Source organism: Melopsittacus undulatus, chromosome Z, assembly GCF_012275295.1.
Source record: "Melopsittacus undulatus isolate bMelUnd1 chromosome Z, bMelUnd1.mat.Z, whole genome shotgun sequence".
Lineage (NCBI taxonomy): Eukaryota > Metazoa > Chordata > Aves > Psittaciformes > Psittaculidae > Melopsittacus > Melopsittacus undulatus.
In genome coordinates, this window is record NC_047557.1 from 103,938,134 (window position 1) to 103,962,201 (window position 24,068).

General features: G+C 40.0%; 1 protein-coding gene across 3 annotated transcripts in view; it reads left to right on the forward strand.

Moving 5' to 3' along the window:
- Window positions 1-24,068, forward strand: part of PHKB (phosphorylase kinase regulatory subunit beta) — a 101,772-nt gene that overhangs the window by 9,430 nt on the left and 68,274 nt on the right. For all 3 annotated transcript variants that reach the window (XM_034072835.1, XM_034072834.1, XM_034072833.1), the window contains 5 exons: window positions 230-368; window positions 3,015-3,114; window positions 5,572-5,679; window positions 7,608-7,688; window positions 13,731-13,846. In XM_034072835.1, coding sequence (XP_033928726.1) covers window positions 230-368; window positions 3,015-3,114; window positions 5,572-5,679; window positions 7,608-7,688; window positions 13,731-13,846 — 544 coding nt within the window. The remainder of the gene's footprint in view (window positions 1-229; window positions 369-3,014; window positions 3,115-5,571; window positions 5,680-7,607; window positions 7,689-13,730; window positions 13,847-24,068) is intronic.

The window sequence follows — 24,068 nt, forward strand, 5'->3', positions numbered from 1 at the left end:
CTTTGAGTGTTTGTTTTTGTAAAAAAGTCTAATTTGATTGAAAATCAATATAACAAAAATTTGTATATGTCCTTCTCCTTACCTTTCTCTGTTGTCTGTTTTATGTTGTGTATGTTCTAACAGGTTGTTTACATCTTGATTTATTCCTGACAATCTATGTAGAAACTGAAAGAATTGTCAATATTACTAATACTGGTTTTGGTTTGGTTTTTTTTTCCCCTTTTTCCAGTTAAGTCAACGTTGCTGCTTCATCAAAGCCCAACCACGGGTCTGTTTCCTACAAAGACGCATGGGGATAACCAAAAGGCAAAAGTACACGACAGTCTTTACTGTGCTGCATGTGCCTGGGCATTAGCCCTTGCTTACAGGTGAATTAACTTCTAAACTCACATCTCTCACATTCTTTCTGTTACGCAGTTCCCCAGGAATGTTTTTGAAGATGAAGCTTCAACAAGAAAGTTTTGTAAACTCATAGATTAAATATTTCCAAATCTCAATAAAAATATGTATGTAGCTACTAGTTAAAAATGCCACTCTACTTTGGGTAAGTAAACGTGTTTTCATATAATTTAATTGGTACCAGTAGTCTGAAACAGAGGAATTAATGCATGCTATTAAAAATATAGGTCGTCGAGGCAAGCTGTACTCAAGGATTACTGGTTATTTTAAATGTAGTAGAACAGTATGAAGGAGAAGCAGGTTTGTCCCAGGTAGTAACAGTCTGGGTACTTGTAGCAGACTGAATCCTTGAATGCTGAGAAAAGTGTATTTGGGAAATAATAGTGGCTATTTTCCTCTCTAGGTATAAAGGGTGGGCAGTCTAAGTTGTTAGCTCCTCAGTTGAAAGCTCCTCTTTCCGTTTCTTCCGTTTCCAGTGTTGACTCCTTAGAGAAGTAGGTTAGGAATTTGTGTGGTGTACTATGACCTTAAGAGCTATGGGAGATAATTTATTCATAATGCCTTCTCCTTTAGGTCAGATAACTGCTTTCTGAGATTTAGTATTTCTTGATTCCAACTTTGGCACTTCAGCCACCCAGGAAAACACGGACAGAGGTGATAACTCAAATGCAGTTTTGAGAAAAGATGATGGTGTGCAGATACTGGATAATTTTCTCTTTTTAGCAGTCAACTTCTTGTACTGAGGTAGTGATCATGTTTTTGGACAAAATTCTTGTATATTTAAAGAAGTAGGGCCAGAAACAATATGATGAGCTACTGTTGAAATAAAGATAATCTGCTTAGCAGATAAAAAGTTTTGAGTTTCTTTTTTGTCTCCATTTATTGCTTTAGATTCTGTATCTGACACCACTCTGATCAAAGTTATTAAAGTTGTCTTCTAGGAAATGTGATGAAATCATGCATTTTGAAATAGAAGATGCAGAGTTCTGTGTTTACTTCTGGAGATGCTGTGTCTGAAATCTAATAGGTCTCAAAGTTTCGATAAACTAGCAAAAAATAAAAGGAAATTTATAGTCGGAATGTGTAATTGTGGCTTTATTTTGTTTTATTGAAATTTTTGCATCTTTCTTGTAATACCTCTTTATTGTTGTTGAAATAAAAGCATTTGAAAACAAAACGGATAGAAAAATAGAAGGAAAAATAAAAGACAGGGGTGATTGTTTTAAATTTTCAGCAGCTTATAGAAAAGAGCAGGTTGATGTTACCCAAGTTGTTCAGTCTTTTGTTTTCGTTGTGTACTGTGATAAAAGATGACACATGAAATTTGATGATACATGAAGGGTGGGCAAAGTACCAAGACAAGTAGTTTGTTACTCCCAGTTATGCTCAGAACAGGGCCCTGAACTTCAGATGCTGTGCAGTGAACTTTGTTTGGCAAAGGTTGACGGTTGAAATTAAGTGAGTGGCTAAACAAGCAAGGATAAAAGACGTATGTGGAAGGTTGCATTATCTACTACATGCAGATTACTGTGCTTGATTCATGCCAGTGCTGCTGTTGTGAATAGAGGAAAAACATTGTACCATGAGCTTTCACGTGTGCTCCATTGGTCTGATAAAAGTGAGAATAAATCCTCCTGCTTAAAAAAAAATCTTAACCTATTAATTTTGCATTTTCTGGTTTTATTACTTATGCGGTTGTTTTTTCATTCCTTGTTTCAAACTGAAAGCAAGTACATTTCTTGAATTTAAGTTTATTATTTAAATAGCATGATTTCTGGATGTATATGTTTTTGGAGTTAACACTACCTTCCTAATTTTCCGTGTAGGTAGTAGAACCACAGCATAAACTACTAAAATGTTAAGTGTAGTGAAAAAGGATATGCTCTGCTTGCAGTATAGTTACCATCCACTTACCTGTCATCAAATTAATAACAACTATAAAGTGGACTGAGAAGTAGCAGAGTGCATATTATGCTGGTTTGCATATTTGTATCAGAGACATGTTGTAACTTAGCAGATGTGTTTTCCCCCGAAAGGCTCAATCAAAAATTGAAAACTTGAAAAGACAGAACACATGAATGCAGTGGTGAAGGTTACAATACACACAACACAGTTAAATTCGGATTTGGCATTTTTTAATGTTCAGTAATGTAACGAGTGATTTATGGTATAAAAATGTTAAGGCATCTTGAAACATTTCTGGACATTCAGAACACTGAACTTTTGAGACTCTTATATATACAGCTGTAGTTTATCAGCATCATCAGGAAAGTTGCTGCTTGATTATGAATGGCAGATATTTTGTAGAATTAAAGAGAAGTTGCCTTGATGTTTTGGAACTCTCAACAAAGAATACTGCCTTGCAATGTTAAAATATCAGGCCTGTTTTTTTTTCTTTTCTAAATTCTGAACTGTGAATGTTTCCGCAAGTTGCGACATAAACTAATTTTTAATTTTATTAAGGAAGGATGGGTAGGGCTGTAAATATATTGATATGAGTATGGGCAGCACTGTTGAACAGTGTTAGCTATATACTTAATATCCCAAAGCGCTAATGTGTCTTCTCACCCTCAACGCATTTCCTGTTTGTTTTACAAGTTATCTCTTTTGCCCAGGCGTATTGATGATGACAAGGGAAGGACTCATGAACTGGAGCATTCTGCTATTAAGTGTATGAGAGGAATTCTTTACTGCTACATGCGTCAGGCCAGTAAGGTAAAATACTATAATGTGGACACAAGCTTTTACTTAATTCTAAGGAATGAATTGAACTGAGAAAACTGATTTCTAAATATAGAAAACTTCAAAAGGGAAATGTGGTATTACTGTGATGCCCAGCTAAGAACAGCTGCTTTGCTATTGTCAGGTTGCAGGATAGAGAAGAGAGAAGCATTTTACAAAGTAAACTGCAGGGTATATTTGAAACTTCTTTGGGTTCCTTTTGCAGTTATCTATCCTGTTTAAACATAACATAATTGGGGTTTTTTAATGTCATTTTCCTGATTTAAATGGAAAGATGTAGAATTTCTTCTGGGTAAGGCAGGATACCGTTTACTTAGTTATTGTACTTGCAGTTGTTATCCTTACCTACATGATTATTTTGATTATACTGCTTGGTTACTTTGGCAGCCACTTCCCAGTATTCTTTGAGCTTATGAGGTCTTCCTACAGTGTAGTAATAATCAGTCTCTAGTACCTAACAGACCTAAGTCAAACAGGAGTTTATTCTGAGAGACTCTATGTGCTGGCCTCATGTAGAAGGAAGATATTTTTTAATAATATTTATTATATATGCCCAAAGCATGACTTGAATAGATGATGCTGCTTGTGACAAAAATTGCAGATGTCATATTGTATTGCTAACAAATAAATGAGCTATGACCTAAAATATGTCAAATGTGTTCATGGACTAGACATGAGAACTCCACAAAACGTTATTCACTTGCTTGCTTCTGGGGCATGTACTTATATGCTATGTATGATTTGTTGGTAGAGAAGAACATGTCATGAAGATATGATCAGTATTGGAAGTTTTCTTAAATGTGGACCAATTACTTGCAATGATTGTTAGAAAATTCAGTAACTGTTGGAGAGCATCGCATGAGTTGAGGAAATATGGAAAAGGATCTTCTTTTGTTACCTTCCTTTTTTTTTTTTACGAATTTGATTTCCTTTCTGTGCCCTACTGGCAGCTCTCTGAGAGTGCAAATTGTTTACTCAGATGGTTTCCTGATGTCACAGACCTTGTATTTCTTGACAAAAAAAGGGAATCAAAACTACTTTAAAACCACTGTAGTTCTTGTTTCATTCCTTTATTTTTAACTTCTTGTATTAATACTTGGCTTATTCCATTCCATCTCTATTCTAAGAAATTCTGTATCATAGAGGCTCGTTCTGAGGTCCAATGATAGTGTCCATGAATAAAAAGTCATTTTAATCTGGGTTACTATTCTTCCTATCTCTAATCTTTTTGTTTTCTTTTTAAGCTATCAGCTTTGCCATCTAGTATTTGTAAATATTTCACTGAATATCTGAATGTCACAAACTGTGCTCCCATGTTTTCCAGGATTTTGTCATGTTCTCTTCTATACCAGATTCTTGGCTCTTACAGCTTTTCATTTGTTGCGTGGTCTTTCTCTGGTGATTTCTGAACACTTTGTAGATCTATAACCCAGAAGGCTTAAAAATTATTAGTATTAATAACAATAATTTTTGTTTTAAAACTTTTGTCACATTTTCAAGTTGTACAACAATAATTATTAGATTTTATGGCTTGTGATTAACAAAAATTACTAAAATTCTTGTTGCTAACATAATTTTTGAACTCTGGTAACAGCTTTACACTAGGAATAGTGAGAGGGAGAGAGATTGTCAACAATCAAGTGGTGATAGGGTAGGCAAGCAAAAAGTTTAAGGTGATGTGAACAGAAGGCACACAACATTAACTCAAGTGGGATTGTCCCAAGAGCAGGTGTGAAAATAAGGAGGTACCTGTGGGACAGCATTATGGAATAGAAAGCTCTTGTACCCTTTCTGGGAAATCAGTGTATTTGGGTGCCTCTCAGCAATGCCCTGCACTAATGCATGCAGCATGAGGAATTAAAAGGAGGAATTAGAACTGTGTGTGCAGCTCCAGGGCTGTCATGGGATCACAGCTGTGTGGTAGGATAGCTCAGGTGACTGGAACACTCTGGATGGATAAGGACAGGGCAGGAAGGTGAGGGGGGGGAAGTGCCCCATATGTGAGGAAGTAGCTGAAATTCATGGTCATCTGCTAGGAAAAGGTTCACCACCTTTCACGCCAGCTGAGAGCTCATGGGTCAGAATTCTATATGTACATTTCAGACCTGTGAATTCAGAGTAGGAATGATATGCTTTCTACTGAGATTTCAGTTCCAGCAAAATGAGGTGGTGTTTGTCCAGAAGAAGGAAGTGACTAAGCATGTGTGCCTGTCTATTACAGATTAGATAGATGTGTTGAATATTTATATTCTTTACGTATACTTTTAAGTATATATTCTGGTAAGTTTCTGTAACTGTTTTTTATAAATTTTATATAGTGGTCATAGCAATAAATTTTGAAATACTTTAGTTACATAGTGAATTTGTGGTTGCCAGATATATTTAAATTACATACTCTGATTTATGTTTTGCCTTTAAATTCACCTTTAGGTTCAGCAATTTAAGCAGGACCCCAAACCATCTGGATGTCTTCATTCTGTTTTCAGTGCACACACTGGAGATGAGGTCTTCTCCCATGAGGAGTACGGCCACCTTCAGGTAAAATATGCATGTGGGTGTAAGTGAAAGTTTGGATGATTTTAAATAGTGTTACTGTTGATCCATTCTTTCACAATGCAGCTGTCTCTGTTTAGATTTGTGTTAAATGTCTTGTACTTGATAAAACTGAAAATCCTGAAAATGGTGAAAAAGACTTTGAAATACAACTCAGTGGTATGTTTTGGTCAGAAGGTGCTGAAACAGCTGCAGGATTTGTGGAGGTAGATGGTTGGTTATGAAGTTGCTGTTTTTGAGAACAACAGATGACTGTCAATAAAGAATCCTGGCACAAAAATGTTGAAAAAGTAAAGCAAAAGATTTCGTGTAATCTTCCATTGAATATTATATTTTTTTATTAACATTCCTAGCTTTATTTTCCATAAGTCTGAGCAATTTTCATTCATAGTAAAGATTTAATACACGGTTAACAGCTTAGTCTGGTTACAAATAGTTGTTCACTGTTTTGTGTAGTGGTTCCTATCCTAGTCAGATTCACTGCATAATTAATTGTCTTACTGGCTTTCAATTTCCAGAGTGTTGGTTTGCACTTTTTTTCTCCTTCTCTTTGCCCTCAGACCCTTTTTTGCATTCATGACCTTGTTATTTTGCATTCCATAACTGCATACTCCTTTTTTGCTAGTGAAATTGCTAGTGAAATTATTCAGAAGTGACAGTAGGTTGATGATTATTTAACTTTATAGTGACATCACTTAAATAGTTTGTACCGTAAACGTACTGAGAAAAACAATTTGTGGGGTTATCCTAAGTTAGCATTTTGAACTTTTATGTGAAGCTTCCTGAAAATACACATTTTCTGTCTGAAGGAGGAGACAATAAGTTTGGGATCTGGGGAGTGCTGAGTAATAGTTTGAAGTCTCTTGTGGCACCTCAACCCTTCCCATAAACATAAATGTACATTCCCTTCTGTCATCAGCAGATCTCAAAAAATAGAGCCATTTCAGCTCCATGGAGACAACAGCAAACAGACTAACTGAGGCTGTTCAGTTGGGAAGAATGAAATATATTCCACAGTAGGCCTGCTGTTATTGCTGTACTTGGTGCTTTTCAAATTACATGAAGAAATTGAAGTCAGTGGTCTTTAAATCTTTTGCAATTTTTAGAAGTTGGATTTTGTTCTTAATCAGCTGTGTTTCAGATGAGAATTCAATTTTTTGTTCTAGGTGTTTTCCCTGGATTTCATATGCTGAGATTGTGGTTTTATAGCTCATTGATGCAACTTGTTATAAATTTACTTTTCCTATTGGACAAATTCTCAGTTACACTAGAATTCTGTGTGACAGAAGCAGTTTTCTTTGATTAATCAATATTATGGTGCTCATCTGTACAGCTGTTAAAGGTGATTACTGTTAATAATAAATGCTGTATACAGCTACAAAAGAAAAAAGTTTTCACATATATAGCCGTATTTGAATGTTGTAATTATACTTCTGTCAATTGATAATGCTAAAATTCCAGTTATGGATAAAGTTAATTGCTTTTTAGGTATCACAGGATCATGGAATAGTTAGGGTCGGACCAAATATGCTGTGTACTATTCAATACGCTGCTTGCCTTCTTGGTGCTCTACTGGCTAATAAATTGTGAAACAGCTTGTGACTGATTTGATTGCCTGTGGGTCAAAGCAGCATGCCTAAGCGTAAACATTTTAGTATCATAGTTTCAAATAATTTATTATACTGCATCAGCAGTTTTAAAAGACAGCGCCTCTTTGTGGGATTTCTTTCTGTTGATTGTTACCACATCATTACATCTATGATACTGGTAGACTGGGATAATATTTTTGAAGAACCGAAACTGTTATAGTGGGACCATTTCTGTTCATAAGTTGTACCACATTTACGTTGCTTATGTGACTCCAATAAACGTAAAGTTAACTATAGTTTCTTTTCTGTCTTTAATTACTTCAGATAAATGCTGTGTCATTATTTCTCCTCTATTTGGTTGAGATGATCTCTTCGGGGCTACAGGTCATCTACAACACAGATGAGGTATGAATAGATTTCTGATGCTAAAACACATGCTCTATTAAGTTGTTTGGGTTTTTTTTCTTGATTTTAACTGTAAAATAATTGTTTTGGACATACACTGCAGATACTCTCCCCTTTCTAATGGAAGTCAGAGCAGATGAAAGGAATGAATGGATAATGAAATAAATTAATAGCTAATAAAGTGTTAGATATGGAAAGAGTGAATGTAAACGACATTGAAAACTTTTATAGTTCCTTGCTATACTGCAAGGTACAGGGTGAAGATTTAAAAGATCTGTTAGGATGGTTAACTTCGAGTTACGTTTTTTTCATGTTTCTTCTTATTTCAGCCTGTCAGTTAGTGCATTCTGTCAGGTGGAATTTCAATATAATAAATAATAGGATTAATTTTCTGCAAAGCTGAAGCACTTCAAATACATATGAACCTTTGGGTGTGTTAAGAAGTTTTCTTGTATCTTTAATTGAAGATAATACAATTTTATATCGTGGTCAGAGATGTTTGTAAGATTGTTAATTGTCCTGTAAATAAGATGATAATAGCCTTGGCTCAAGGACAGGTCATGCCAGGACAATCTGTTCTCCTGCTCTAAAATTAGGTTTTGCTCTGAGGCAGGAACAGAAAGTGCAGGATTTCTGTTGTCCCTTTCCCTTCTGCTTCCCCTTCTGCTTCTGCTGCCACTTCCCCTCTTCCTCTCTGCCCACTGTTTTATTAATCTGAACTTGTTTGAGTTTACTCTGGTCTGTTTGGTTATCACTGCTGTATTGCCTTAAAAAGCTTAAATGTACTTAATGTACTAACATACTTAAAAACTGATTTTTCCAGTACTAGTGTATTTGCATTATATTTTTGAAAATAATGTTTTTTCTTTAGATAATGTCCTGGGTTTAGCTATAAGTTACTTTTCTCCTTCCTAGTAGCTCGTGCAGTGCTGTGTTTTTGACTTCAGTGTGAGAACAGTTATAACACACTGATGTTGAGTTGTTGTTTAAGTAATGTTTACCCTGATCAAAGAATTTTCAGTCTCATGCTTGGCCAATGAGGAGAGGCACAAGAAGCTGAGATGAAGCAGAGACAGGGCACCTGACCCAAAGTAGCCAAAGGGATATTCCATACAGCAGCACATCATGCCCACTATATAAACTGGGGGAGTTACCTGAGAGGCCCACATCACCGCTGGGGTCAGCCTGGGTATCGATTGGCAGGTGATGAGCGATTGTATTGTGCATTGCTTTTGTTTATTGTTTTCTTTTCCTTTTCCTCTTGTAGTTTTATATTGTCTCCCCTTGTTATTTCCTTATTATTATTGCTGGTGGTAGTAGTAGTGGTTTTGTGTGGTACCTTAGTTACTGGACTGTTGTTATCTCAACCCATGGGATTTTCATTCTTTCAATTCTCCTCCCCATCCCTCCAGAAGCAGGGGGGGAGAAGGGGAGGAGTGAGCTAGCGGCTGCATGGTTCTGTGAGTTACTGGCTGGGCTTAAACCACAACAGATAAGGAGAAAAGTAAGTGATGCAACTTGTCTCCTTTCTCACTTAGTTAGATTATATGATAGGTCTATATTATTTTCTTTGAATTGCCTTTATGTCTGTGAGGAGGCAAATGTGTATGATGATGGTTTTACTTAGCTTGACTTTTAATTTATATTATCCTACAGATGTTTGCGTGTCATAACAGAATCCACAGAAAAAGTGCATGTGCATTGACTCTCCAGTCAATATCCAGTTGGTTGATATTCTCTACTTCAATGTCAGGATGTAGTTTTCATTGCAACTTTGGCCTAGGAATCTGTGGACTATAGAGGTTTACACTAAGATTATCTTACTGCAGACCTGTATATTCTGATAGTCTCTGTATAGCTTCAACAGTTCCATATATTCTCAGATCTCATTATCACCACATAATTGTGGTATTTCCAAGTTTTCTGTTTGTCTAGATAGTATGCAGGATTGTGGCATTGGCAGCCCCATGGGTGTGCCAACCTGCTACCCAAGTGTCAAGTTGGATGTACTTAGTGTCTTTGCTTTTGTAGAGAGAATAGTGAAGTGGAAAGTACTGGCAAAAGGTTGATATTTGGTAGGCTATCTGCATGGTTATATTTGCACACAGAACTCGTGTTTTTGAATGATGCAATCATTGAATACCACGTTCCTTGATGTCAGGCGTGGCAGCTGTGAGTGTGTTAGCATCTAGTTGCATGTGTTTGCAGTTGGAAGTTGAATTTAATCTCATCTTTGCAGCCATAACAAAGAGAATAGTATTTGATTGTGCAAGTGAATGAATTTGAGAGCAGTTAGCTGTGCATAAAACAGAGTGGCACTAGTATTTGCAGTCATTCATGTTGCCTGTGCATTCTTTCTTACACCTTGCTCTCCACATGCTTCGTTTCTGGATAAATTAGCTTAACACACAGAATCCATAATTTCTGTAAGTGCTTTGTCATTGACTTGGTTACAGTACTTACATGCCAATGATACGGATAGTTGCCTTCTGATAATTTTGTTTTGCAACCAGTTACTTGATGCATTTTTTTCTGTAAATCTGTTGTTTGGAAGCCCTTAGTTAGTCTCATAAAATATCAGTACTTGGCCATTTTTTTCTTGTGTTCTGAACATCATAACTGGTAGAAAGTCATCAGTAAGATTATGTATTTCTGTGTATTGGTGCTTGCCTCTTCATTTAGCTGATGCATCTGAATTTCAGTTATTGATAGATATAGGAGGAGCCCCACTCTTAATCACTATGTATTCTAGCTTCATTCAGAAAGAGTTCATTGTAACACAACCAAGTGCGAAATTACAGGGATGAATACTAGTGGGCATATACGAAGAGTGGGGTGTTTTCCTTGAAAATCATAGAATCATAGAACACTTAGGGTTAGAAAGGACCTTAAGATCTTCTAGTTCCAACACCCCCCGCTGTGGGCAGGAACACCTCACACTAAACCATATCACCCAAGGCTTCGTCCAACCTGGCCTTGAATACTGCCAGCAATGGAGCATTCACAACCTCCCTGGGCAACACATTCCTATGCCTCACCCTAACAGAAAAGAATTTCTTTTCTATATGCAATCTAAACTTCCCCTGTTTAAGTTTGAACCCGTTACCCCTTGTCCTGTCACTACAGTTCCTAATGAATAGTCCCTCACCAGCATCCCTGTAGGCCCCCTTCAGGTACTGAAAGGCTGCTATGAGGTCTCTACACAGCCTTCTCTTCTCCAGGCTGAACAGCCCCGACTTTCTCAGCCTGTCTTCATATGGGAGGTGCTCCAGTCCCCTGATCATCCTTGTGGCCTCCTCTGGACTTTCTCCAAGAGTTCCATGTCCTTTTTATGTTGAGGACACCAGAACTGCACACAATACTGGAATACTGGAATACAAGTGAGGTCTCACGAGAGCAGAGTAGAGGGGCAGGATCACCTCTTTCAACCTGCTGGTCACGCTCCTCTTGATGCAGCCCAGAATACGGATGGCTTTCTGGTCTGCAAGCACACACTGCTGGCTCATGTTCATTTTCTCATTGACCAACACCCCCAAGTCCTTCTCTGCAGGGCTTCTCTGAATCTCATCTTTGCCCAACCTGTAGCTGTGCTTCAGATTGCTCCGACCCACGTTTAAGACCTTGCACTTATCATGCTTAAACTTCCTGAGGCTGGCATCAGCCCACCTCACAAGCGTGTCAAGGTCCCTCTGGATGCCATCCCTTCCTTTCAGCGCATCAACTGAACCACACAGCTTGGTGTCATTGGCAAACTTGCTGGGAGTGCGCTCAATCCCACTGTCTACGTCACTGACAAATGCTAGCTTTAAAAAGATTTAGTGTACAGAATATTGCACATGACCACCACACAGTGAAATTTTATCAGAGACATGTAATAAATAGAGACAAAAGTAAGAACAGAATTACATGTATCACTGATGGGTTGCTATTAGCAAAAAGAATGTGTCTGCAATAGTAACTTTTTAAGATTTACAGAAAAATTGAGAGAAAGGGACAAAACAGGTAGGTATACAGGTAAATTAAGATTAAAACAAATAACTTTCAGTAAAAATTTTATATTTATCTCATAGCTCATTAAAAAAAATTAAGTATCACTCGACTGTACTAAAGGGGTTTGTTCTCTGTAGATCATAGAATCATAAAATGGTTTGGGTTGCAAAGGACCTTAAGAGCATGCAGTTCCACCCGTCTGCCATGGGCTGGAGTGCCTTACACTAGACCATGTCACCCAAGGCTCTGTCCAGCGTGGCCTTGAACACTGCCAGCGATGAAGCATTTAAATCTTTGGGCAACCTGTGCCAGTGCCTCACCATCCTAATATATAACCCGAGCTCCCCCTGATTAAGTTTAAGCTCATTAACCTTTCTCCTATCACTACAGTCACAGAATCACAGAATCCCAAGAGAGGAAGGGACCTCGAAAGATCATCTAGTCCAACCCCCCTGCAAGAGCAGGGTAACCTAGAGTACATCACACAGGAACTTGTCCAGGCAGGCCTTGAATATCTCCAACACAGGAGACTCCACAACCCCCCTGGGCAACCTGTTCCTGTGCTCTGTCACTCTCACAGTAAAGAAGTTCTTCCTGATGTTAATGTGGAACCTCCTATGCTCCAGTTTATACCCATTGCCCCTTGTCCTACCACTGGATATCACTGAAAAAAACCTAGCTCCATCATCCTGACACCCACCCTTTGCATATTCATAAACACTGATGAGGTCACCCCTCAGTCTCCTCCAAGCTAAAGAGACCCAGCTCCTTCAGCCTCTCCTCATAAGGGAGGTGTTCCACTCCCTTCATCATCTTTGTGACTCTGCACTGGATTCTTTCAAGCAATTCCCTGTCCTTCTTGAACTGAGGGGCCCAGAACTGGACGCAATGCTCCAGATGTGGCCTCACCAAGGCAGAACCTCTCTTGCCCTACTAACCACACCCTTTCTAATGCAACCTAGGATGCCATTTGCCTTCTTGACCCCCTTCAGATATTGGAAGACAGCTGTGAGGTTTCCATATGTATTTTCTTTAGGATGAACAACTCCAAATTTTTTTGCCTGTCTTCATATGGGATGTACTCCGAGCCCCCCTTATCATCTTCATGGTCCTCCTCTGGATGATCTGCAGCAGCTCCATGTTCTTCTTATGTTGAGGGTACTAGAACTGCAGATAGTACTCCGAGTGGGATCTCACGAAAGCAGTATGACTGTGTTTATAGCCATTTGTCTTTTTCCATTCTCTTTTCTCACAGAATTGTGGATGAACGAGTGTAAGTGCTGTGTTTGTGGTTAAATTTCCTGGAAGTGCTGTGTAAAAAAATTAATCATCAATGTAACTTTTCTATAATGAAGCAACTCCAAATGTCTCTTTCAGCAATGTAAATGAATAAAAAGTGTCTGCTTAGATAAGTCTTCAGGTGTAGTTAAATACACCTTAAATTCTTTAAAATATTTTCTACTCTTTTAGTATTCAGTTGAAACATATTGGTCCAAGATATTTTAATTATAAATTGATTCAGAGTTTTATTTATAAAGGAGTATGTTTTAATTTGCATAAGTATGTATTATCTTGAGCTAATATAATAAAAGTTTGGCAGATCGTTTCTCTTAAAATTAATTACAAAACAGCACCAAGATTTCTGTGTCCTACTCTTGTAGGATTCAGGTTTTTTTGCCATGTGGTGCTTTTTAGGACAGATCTTTTTTAATAGATCAAAATCCCATCTTCTCGGAGCTATTCAAATGTGTGTGTTGAATATGAAATAATTTTTATCCCAGGCTTTGTAGGAACTTTTGCATAAATCTCAGCATCACCTGATTTGAACAGCTCTTAGTGATTAAAACCTGGTTTTAAAGGAATATCTGAAATGGGGAACATCATTCTTCAGGGGGAAAAATGGAAGGCACATTATGATGGCTGAGGAAGAACAACTTTGTCTTTTTGGAGAAAAAAAAAAAAGGGCCAAAAACTAGTAAAACCCCCGAACAGAAGAAATTATATTTTCAGTTTCCTTCAGTCACATTTGCTTGCTTGCTTTCTTTTCCATAGGTTTCCTTCATTCAGAATCTTGTCTTTTGTGTGGAAAGAGCCTATCGTGTGCCAGATTTTGGTGTCTGGGAAAGAGGAAGTAAATACAACAATGGTAGTCCAGAACTGCATTCAAGGTATGTGAGCAAATGTAGTTCTTTCTGTCAAAGCAAGTAAACGTGATTTGAACAAAAAGAATTCATGGGGTGACTTAAAAATAGTTATTAAAATACTGCTTGAGATAAATTAAGCTTCTCTAAAGACTAAGAGATGTATTTTAGGAAACTGTGAAGTGTAATTTCATCATCCTATGCATGTTGAAATAGCTACATAGATGCTTACCTATTTGAATATTCAAATCCCAATAATTATGTGCAGCTGCATGCATATTATTGTGAAAATTGTATTCAGAACAGTTCAGAGTCTTGAGGCATGTGCAGAAGATTGTATACACCAAAATATTTAGATATATCTTGGTTTAAGGTGTTGAATTATGAATCTAAATTTTCTCATCACCATGCTGGGAGGAATATGCTGAACACTGAAGGATAGCCTTTTCTGCAAGTTCTATTCCAGGTTCTTCAGATGCTACAAGTAGCTGGGTGTTCTGACTCCTGTCCTGTGAGACATTTAGGAATGTTCTTAACATTTTAACATTAGAGTGGTCCAGTTCAGTAAAATTGCTCACACATAGCCTATCCTAAAGGATCAAATCTGTAATGTGACAACTTGTTACTGTTGGTTTTTTCACTTTTCTGAGTTTTCATTATTTATAAAATGGCTATAGATTGCATATTTTAGGGTTTTTAAAATATTATTGGTCATCATAATATCACTGGTTTGCAAATAGTACACATGTATTTCTTACAATCATGCAATAGTTAGTGTTAGAAAGGAGCTTAGGATCATCTAGTTCCAACCACCGTGCCATGGGCAAGGACACCTGACACTAAACCATGTTGCCTAAGGTTCTGTCCAAACTCATAGTTGGCACAGAGGTGAGACTGACTGGTTTGTAGTTCCCTGGTCATCCATTTTCTCCTTCTTGAAAATGGGGGTTATATTTCACTTTTTCCAGTTATTGGGAACTTCAACTATTGCCATGATTTTTCAAATATGATGGACAGTGGCCTAGCAACTTAATTCACCCGCTCCTTCAGGACCTGCGGATGGATTTCATCAAGTCCTGTGCACTTGTGCACATTCAGGTTCTTAAGATGGTCTTGAATCAGGTCCTGTCCTACAGTGGGCCTAAGGTCTTCATTCTCACAGTCTCTGCATCTGCCTTCCAAGACTTGGGTAGTATGGTCAGAGCATTTACCAGTGAGGACTGAGGCAAAGAAGTCATTAAGAACCTGAGCCAGGGTAGCCAGTTCTCCTGATAGCTTCCGGAGAGGGCCCATGTTGTTCCTAGTCTGTCTTTTATTCGCTACATACCTACAGAAACCCTTCCTGTTACCTTTCACATCCCTAGACAAGTTTTATTCCAACTGGGCCTTAATTTTCCTAACCTTTTCCCTAGCTTCCCCGACAACATCCCTGTATTCTTCCCAGAACTTAAACAGGGAAGTTTGGGTTAGATATAAGGAAGAAGTTCTTTACTCTGAGGGTGATGAAGCACTCGCACAGGTTGTCCAGAGAAGTGGTAAATGCTCCATCCCTGGTAGTGTTCAAGGCCAGGTTGGACAGAGCCTTGGGTAGCATGGTTTAGTGGGAGGTGTCCCTTCCCATAGTAGGGGAGTTGGAAGTAGCTGATCTTAAGGTCCTTTCCAACCCTAACTGTTCTATGATTCTGTGTCACCCAAGGCCCTGTCCCATCTGGCCTTGAACACTGCCAGCGGTGGAGTGTTTAACCACTTCTTTGGGCAACCTGTGCCAGTGCCTCACCACCCTCACAGTAAAGAACTTCTTCCTTATATCTAACCCAAACTCCTGTTTAAGTTTAAACCCATTAACCCTTGTCCTGTCACTGCAGTCATCTCAAGGCACTACAGTCTCTGATGAAGAGCCCCTCTCCAGCACCCTTGTATCCCCCCTTCAGATATTGAAAGTCTGCTATGAGGTCTCCACACAGATTTTTCTTCAGGCTGAACAGCTCCCATGTTTTCAACTTGTCTTTGTACGGGAGGTACTCTAAGCCCCCTTATCATCCTCATGGCCCTCCTTCTGGACAGTCTTCAACAGCTCCACGTCTTATGTTGGGAACACTAGAACTACACAGTGTACTCCAAGTGGGGTCTCATGAGAGCAGAGCTGAGAGGCAGGATCACCTCCTTCAACCTGCTGGCCATGCTCCTTTTGATGCAACCCAGCACATGGTTGGTTTCTGGGCTGTGAGCACACACTGAAGCCAGCTAATGTTCAGTTTCTTGTGGACCAACACCCCTAAGGCCTTCTTCTCAGGGCTGCTCTAGATCACTTTTCTGCCGAGCTTGTACCTGTGCCTGGGACTGTCCCAACCCAGGTGTAGGACCTTTCAGTTTGCTTTGTTAAACCTCATGAGGCTGGCAATGGCCCACCTCTCAAGTGTGTCAAGGTCCCTCTGGATCCCTTCCCCTCCCTGCAGTGTATCAACTGCACCACACACCTTGGTGTGGCTGGCAGACTTGCTGAGGGTACATCAATCCCAATCACAATGTTGCTGACAAAGCTGCTGAACAGGATCACTCCTACACTGACTTCTGAGGGACACCACTCGCCATGGTCCCCATATGGACATTGAGCTGTTGACTGCAATTCTGTATGCTTGTGTTACTTATTTTTTGCAGTATTCTGGTTATTCAGTATGTGAATTTCCTCCAGGGAAAACAACATTTTTTAAGTAGATGGGAATAGGCGTAGTTTTGTCTTAATCTAGACTGACATTTACTGGTTGGTTTTCTAATTATGAGGTGGACTGAGACAATATAACAGGTCATTGATCTGGCACAAAAGAAAGTCCTACGAAGTAGCCTTTGGTTATCAAAAACAGGTATTGCCCCTATTTATCGTTCCTTGTATGCTAGTTGATACTCTGCTTCACTGTAGGAAGCCGTAGACAATTTCCCTTGTTATCATAAATCAGAAAAAATCAAAGATGGCCTCATCCATACAATTTTTGAATGCTTTCAGGGATGGTGATTCCACCACTTCCCTGGACAGCCTGTTCCAGTACCTGACCACCCTTTTGGTGAAGAAATTTTTCCTAATATTGCATCTAAACCTCCCCTAGCACACCTTGAGGCTGTTTCATCTTGTCCTAGCACTTCTTACTTGGGAGAAGAGACTGACCCTGTCATGGTTTGAGCATGTTTTGAGGGTGTTTTTTGTTCAAGGTTTTTTCCAGCCAGGTGGAGGAGGGGAGTCCGGGAGGAAGGAGAGACAGGACACCTGACCCAGGCTAGTCAATGAGGTATTCCATACCATAGCACGTGATGCCCAGGATGTATACTGGGAAAGAGAAGGCAGGAGGAGGGAGCTCTGGAGGAAAATGGAGGAGGGAGCACATGGTGCTCGGCCAGGCAGGGTGGAGTGAGTTATGGATCCGTGGCTGGTGGGGTGTTGTATTCTTTTCACTTGTTGTTTGCTGTATCATTATTATTTGTAGTAGTAAATGGCAGTAGGGGTTTTGTGTTATGCCTTAGCAATTAAACCGTTCTTATCTCAATCCGTGGGGGCTACATTCTTTGGATTCTCCTTCCTAACTCTCTGGGAGTTGGGGGACTTGGTTTAAACTACAACAGATCCTCACCTCACTACAACCTCCTTTTCAGGTAGATGTGGAGGATGATTAGGTCCCCCTAGAGCCTTTGCTTCTCCAGACTAAACACCCCCAGTTTCCACAGCTGTTCCTGATAAGACTTACTCTCCAGACCCTTCGCCAGCTCTCTTGCCCTTCTCTGGACCTGCTCCAGCACCTCATGTCTTTCTTCTAGTGAGGTGTCCAGAGCTGAACACAGTAGGCAAGGTGAAGCCTCAGCAGTGCCCAATACAGCGGGATGATCACTTCCCTGGCCCTTCTGGCTGTGCTGTTTCTAGTACAGGCTAAGATGCTGTTGGCCTTCTTGGCTGCCTGAGCACACTGCAGGCTCATGTTCAGCTCCATCAGTCAGCACCCCTGGTCCATTTCCGTGAGCAGCTTTCCAGCCACTCTTCCCCAAGCCAGTAGCATTGTATGGGGTTGTTGATGCAAATGCAGGACTCGGCACTTTGCCTGATTGAACCTCACCACTGACAGTTGTTCCAGCCTGTGCAGATCCCTCTGCAGAGCCTTACTGTTCTTCAGCAAATCAACAAATCCCAGCCAACTTGGTGTCATCTGCAGATTTACTGAAGATGCAATGGATCCCCTCATCCAGATCATCAAAGAAGATATTAAACAACACTGGCCCTAAAACTGAGCCCGGAGGCACACCATTAGTGACCAGTCTTAAACTAGTTGTGATACCATTTACCACCACTCTTTGGCTTTGCTCATCCAGCCAGTTTCCAACCCAGTGAAGAATCCTATTCAGGCCATGAGCAGGCAGTTTTTCCAGTAGAACACTGTAGAAGAGTGTCAAATGCTTTACTTAAATCCAAATACACAATGTCTATAGCTTTTACCTTATCAACCAGGCAGGTCATCGTATCATGGAAGCAGATTAGGTTGGTCAATCAGGACCTGCCCTTCACGAATCCATGCTGGCTGAGCCTGATGGCTCTGTTTTCCCACACATGCTTTATGATCTTACTTAGGATCAACTACTCCATGACTTTCCTTGGCACTGAGGTCAGGCTGACAGGCCTATTCCCAGGGTTTTCCTTCCTGCCCTTTTTGCAGAGGGGTGCAGTAACACTGGCCAACCTCCAATCTACTTGGACCTGCCCATGAGACCAGGACTGCTGATACATGATGGAGAGTGGCTTAGCAAACTTCTCTGCCAGCTCCTTCAGCACTCTTGGGTGTAACCCATCCAGCCCCATACATGTATGTATGTGTAAGTGGAGCAGAAGGTCTCTAACCATTTCTTCCTGAACTATGGGGACTTCAGTCAGCTCCCTATATCTGCCATCCAGCTCAGGGGACTGAGTACCGTGAGAATAGCTGGTGTGGCTATTAAAGACTGAGGCAAAAGCAGCATTAAGTACCTCAGTCTTTTCCTCATTCTCCATTACTAGGTTTCCTCTAGTATCCAGTAGAGGATCAAGGTTCTCCTTGGCCCTCCTTTTATTGCTAATATATTTGAAAAAGTACTTTTTATTATCTTTTACAGCAGTGGCCAGATTTAGTTTCATCTCTTCTTTTGCCTTTTTAACTTTCCATATAACATAACAACATCCTTACACATTTAATGGGGTGACTATCCCTTCTTCCACAGGTGATAAACTCTGTTTTCCTGAGTTCCAGCACTGTCTCCCTGTTCAGCCAGGCTGGTGGTCTTCCCTGCTGGTTTGATTTCTGGCACATAGGGACCCCCTGCTCCTGAACCTTAAGGATTTAATTCTTGAAGAGTGTCAAGCCTATTTGGACCCCGTTATTCTTTTGTAATAGTTTCCCAAGGAATTCTGACAGCCAGCATCCTAAGCAAGCCAAAGTCAGACCTCCAGAAGTCTAAGCTGCAGGTTTTGCTCATCTTCTTCCTGACTTCTCCAAGGATTGAAAATTGAGTCATTTTGTGTTGCCCAAGCTGGCCTCCAACCATTGCTTCACCCACCTGTCCTTCCCTGTTTGTGAACAGTATATCTAGCCACACACCTCCCCTAGTTTGCTCAGTCACTAGTTGGGTCAGGAAGTTACCTTCCACACCCTCCAAGAACCTCCTGGACTGTTTGTTCTCTGCTGTGTTGTGCTTCCAGCAAACATCTGATAGGTTGAAGTCCCCCATGAGAACAAGAGCAAGCAATTGTGAAATTTCTCCCAGTTGTTTGAAGAACACTTCATCTATAGCTTCATCCTGGCTGGGTGGTCTATAACAGACTCCTACCAGGATATTAGCTTGATTGGCCTCCATCTTGATCTTTACCCACAAGCATTCAGCCTTTTTACAACATGGAGTTCAATGCAGTCTATACACTCCCTGACTTACAACACAGCCCCACCATCTGTTTTTCCTGGCCTACCCCTTCTGAAGAGCCTGTAGCCATCTACTGTAGCACTCCAATCATGTGAATCATCCCACCACGTTTCTGTGATGGCAGTTCTGTCTTGATGCCCTGCTGTACAGTGGCTTCCATCTCCTCCTTGTTGCCCATGCTGCAGGCATTGGCACAGATGCATTTTAGTTGCCCTGTGAACCTGGGCTCCAACAGCAGTGGCCTGGTACCCGATGGCTTATGTCTAGTGAGCCTGATATTATCCCTTTCCCCTTCAAACATAGTTTAAAGCTCTCTCTATAAGCTCTGGTAGCTCCTGGGCTAGAATCCTGTTTCGCCTTTGAGACAGGCATACCCCATCTGCCACCAGCATGCCTGGTGCTGTGTAAAACTGACCAGTGGTCAAAAACCTCAAATTCTGGCACTGACAGCAGTCACGAAGCCAGGAATTAATTAAATTGATTTTTCTGATGTAACCATTGCCGTTATGTGCAACTGGCAGGAGGAATGACAACACTGCTTGGGCTCCTGAACCAGTCAACCCAATTCCCTGAAGTCCTTCTTGCGTCCCCTTAGGCTTCTTGATTTCTACATTTCCCACCTGGAAGACAAATAAAACATAGTAGTCACAGGGCCATACCAAGACAAGTGAGTTTTCTGATGGCATTCCTCACCCTAACCTTGGAAGGCAGCAGCCTTCTCTGTGAGTGTGATCAGACTGTCATATGCGACCCTCTGTTCCCCTTAGGGTGGAGTCACCAATCACTACCACTACATTTTTTATTTTTTTTTTTAGTACAGCTGGTCATAATATGAGGTGTTCTCTGACTTTCCTGTGGGAACTTTTCTAACCTAGATGATCCGTTATCGTCACCTTCATCGCTTTTCTGATCCTGAAGTACCAGGGCCTAGTTCTACTGGGGTACTAGGGAGTGTGACACAAGCTGGAGGGTAATACACTGTCTACTCCAAGGAGTAACCTCTTTCCAGCCTCCCTTGTCTCCTAAGATTTTTCCATCTGCCTGATGGCAAGAAGGTAGGGGATCCTGAAGTTCTTTTGTGTCAGGAGGCTGGCTTGCTACTCTCAGGGATGGTAGGGTGTGGGTCTACCAGTCAAGATCCTCCTTGGATTCCCTCATGCCCCTTAGCTGATCCACCTTCTCCCTTAGCTCTGACACCATACAGAGCAAATCATCAGCCTGCTGACATATTAGACTGCCACCATCTAACATTGTCAACAGGCTCTGACACTTACTGTTGACGCAGGAGTCACAGACAACGCTGAGACGATCAATGTGATCAAGCGATTGCCAAAGTTTATTCTGATACAGTGCTCCTTTTATACCCTTACACGCTTAGGTTTCTTATGTAACAGCCTTGGATACTGAGCTCTAATTGGTTAGTCTAGAGGTTACTACCGTTTACAAAGCTAATGTTTATAACTTGTTATAATTGTGATTAAATACTTTACTCTAAAAATACAGTGGGAAACTACAACCTTGGCAGAGATCATTCTCTGCATGATTTCAGTGGAAAATTACAGAGGCCTAACAAGACAATTGACCTTGCTTATGCCTGCCAAGAATCTTCTTACTTTACAGTAATAAGGCTCAGGGTATCAGGATCACTCAATACGTGGCCTTGGCTCTTTAAGAATTCCCACAACTTACTACAGCCAGACACTGGGAAATTACATGTTTTATATGGGACCTCTGTCTGGGTGGCCATGTCCTTCATGGCCAGTAGGGAAGACTTAGTTTTCTTTGCTTTCTGTTGAGAGAATGCCATCTTAGAGGACTTCCTTGATGACAATTGGCTGAGCTCGCCTCTGCAGCCTGCTGGGCTGCTGGACCCTTTCCACTCACCTGCCTGCTTGTCCTGCTGGTGCCAGCTACGGCACTGTGCTCCAGTCACTGTGCTCCCAAGGATGGTGTTTACCCATTTCGCGATGGCGTCACCCTCAGTTAGTCAGCTGCTTGCATCAGCAGAGCTGACATCTCCTGGGCAAGTCCTGACAAAGACGAATCTCCTCTGGTGGCTATTGCAGTTCAGTGTCGAGAACTCCTGGATGCTGTGTTTTCCTCATGCCCTGCTGCTGAAGGCTTAAAAAGATGTATTTAGATATTTTTGAGGAAAGCCCTGGGTACACTATAATATTCTCTGTCCCTTATTACAGTTCTATTGTAATGTACCTACCTGAGAGAGTTAAAAAAAATAAGATTTCAAGAAGTGATGATAACTAATTGGTTTTAGTCACAAATGATGTAGCTATGTCTTCAATGATTATGGACTCCAGAGCAGTTACTTAAGTTTCAATATTGAATATGCAGTACTCCTGGCCCTTAAAACTGACACTGTAACCTTTCTTATTGTGTGCGTTTGCTTTCAGAATTAGAAGTTAATTCTTAAAGAGGCTTCCTTTTTAAAGAAGGTATTTTATAATATTAAGTCCATGAATTAACTGCAAATTATAGTCTGTTAGAAGATGCAGATATTTTAAGGTTTTACACGGTCCTGGTATTGTATCTTAATACAGTTCAAAACACTTCTAATAAATGGTAAATAGTGAAACACTCTGTTTTACTAGGTATTCCTTAGTATATGCAAATTGATATCTTCTACTGGTTCAAAGGCAAGATTTGTAACAGCTTTTGTTATAGTGTGATCTCCTTCCTTTATTGCTGAACTTCTGAAAAATTAATTTGTTCTATAACCATCTGATCAAGCTGTTCAGGCATCTGCTGAGTACTTCTGCAAAATGTTTTTGATATCTCTTATATGTAGTGTGAGAATAATGGAGCTGCTGAAGTGCAGTATCTTCACATACCAAATCTAAGACCTTAGAGCCTTGGATCTTTGTCTTCTCTGCAGTGCAGGTATATTATTATAGTGCTGTCTTTCCTTGGGCTATTTTGTTTTGTCTAGTTATGAAATTATTATTGTGAGTTTGTTTTGGGTTGTTTGTGGGTTTTTTTAACATCCCTTGTGGTGTTTGATGTTCCAGTTGAACTGCAGAGTTGTTGGGTGGAGGCAAGAAATTATAAATGGGAGGAGGATTAAAGATGTAGATAGTTTAAGGTGTGTTTTGATTAGCAGTTGCTAAGAATATCCAAATATTAGTGCTTGACCTCAGGTCAAGCTGAAAGGTAATTTACAAAAGTTATGGGGAACTATGGATGGCGTTTAAGTGAATTAATAATAAGGTTTTTTTTTTTAGCAAGCAGGATGTCTAATTTTCTAGGTTAGTCTCATTTTCCTCTGCCCAAAACTTGGATGAAATCAAATGTTACCCGTAGTATTATGATTGCAGAACTGCTCTTGATAATCCTTGGCAAATCACAGTAATTGTCAGCAAATTGGTCTACAGATTGCACCTGAGGAGGTTCAGTATGATGTAAGGAGAAACTTTTTCACTTGAAGCACAGTGGAGCACCAGAGCAGGATACTTAAAAGTTATAGATTTTCCATTCTTGGCAGTTTTTGAAACTTGTCTAGATGACTCTATGGTTTATTTGTTATGTCAGTGAGATTTCATGTTGGACTAGATGAGTTCCATGTGTCCCTTCCAAGCAGTGACTTCATGATCTTGTGAACTTTTCAGTGGACTATCTAACATGGATTTGGGTGAGACTTTGTTCTGGGGCCATCTCCAAGTAAACATCTTTTTGTCTGGGAACAGAGTCCATCCACCAGGTTAGCACATCATGTTCATAGGGGGCTGCTGAGTAGAGGAAGGAACATATTTATCAAAATATATTTTGCTTTCAATTCATACTGATGAAACAGTCAATTTTTTCGTTATTAAATTGTAAAATATAAAGAATGTATTTTCTGTAGAAAGACGAGCATAATATTTACTATGAAACCTCTTTTCTAATTTGCGTAACAGCAATGTATCAATCAGGAATGAAACACATGGCTGAAGTGTGATTATATTTCTGAAGTGTGTTATGTTGTGAGGCTGTTCAGTCTTCTAAGACATTCTTCATGCTATAGCTGTTCTCAGAATTAATTTTTTTTTTAGAATAACTTCCTACTGTCAGTTACCCTTGAAGCTTCTAGCTAAGTAGTACATATGTGTACTGTGAAGAAAATTTGTGATACACCTCATGATATGAAGAAATATTGCATGACAGGGAAAAGAAAGCAGTATTCTGATGTTGAGACATTTATATTTTCATTTGCAAGTAATATTTGTGAGAGTACTGAAGTCTCCACGGTCTTTGAATACCTAGAGGTGGAAAAATACTGATAAGTTGAAGTAAGTATTATTGTAGAATAATAGGCTGAGGTTCTGTCATGGTT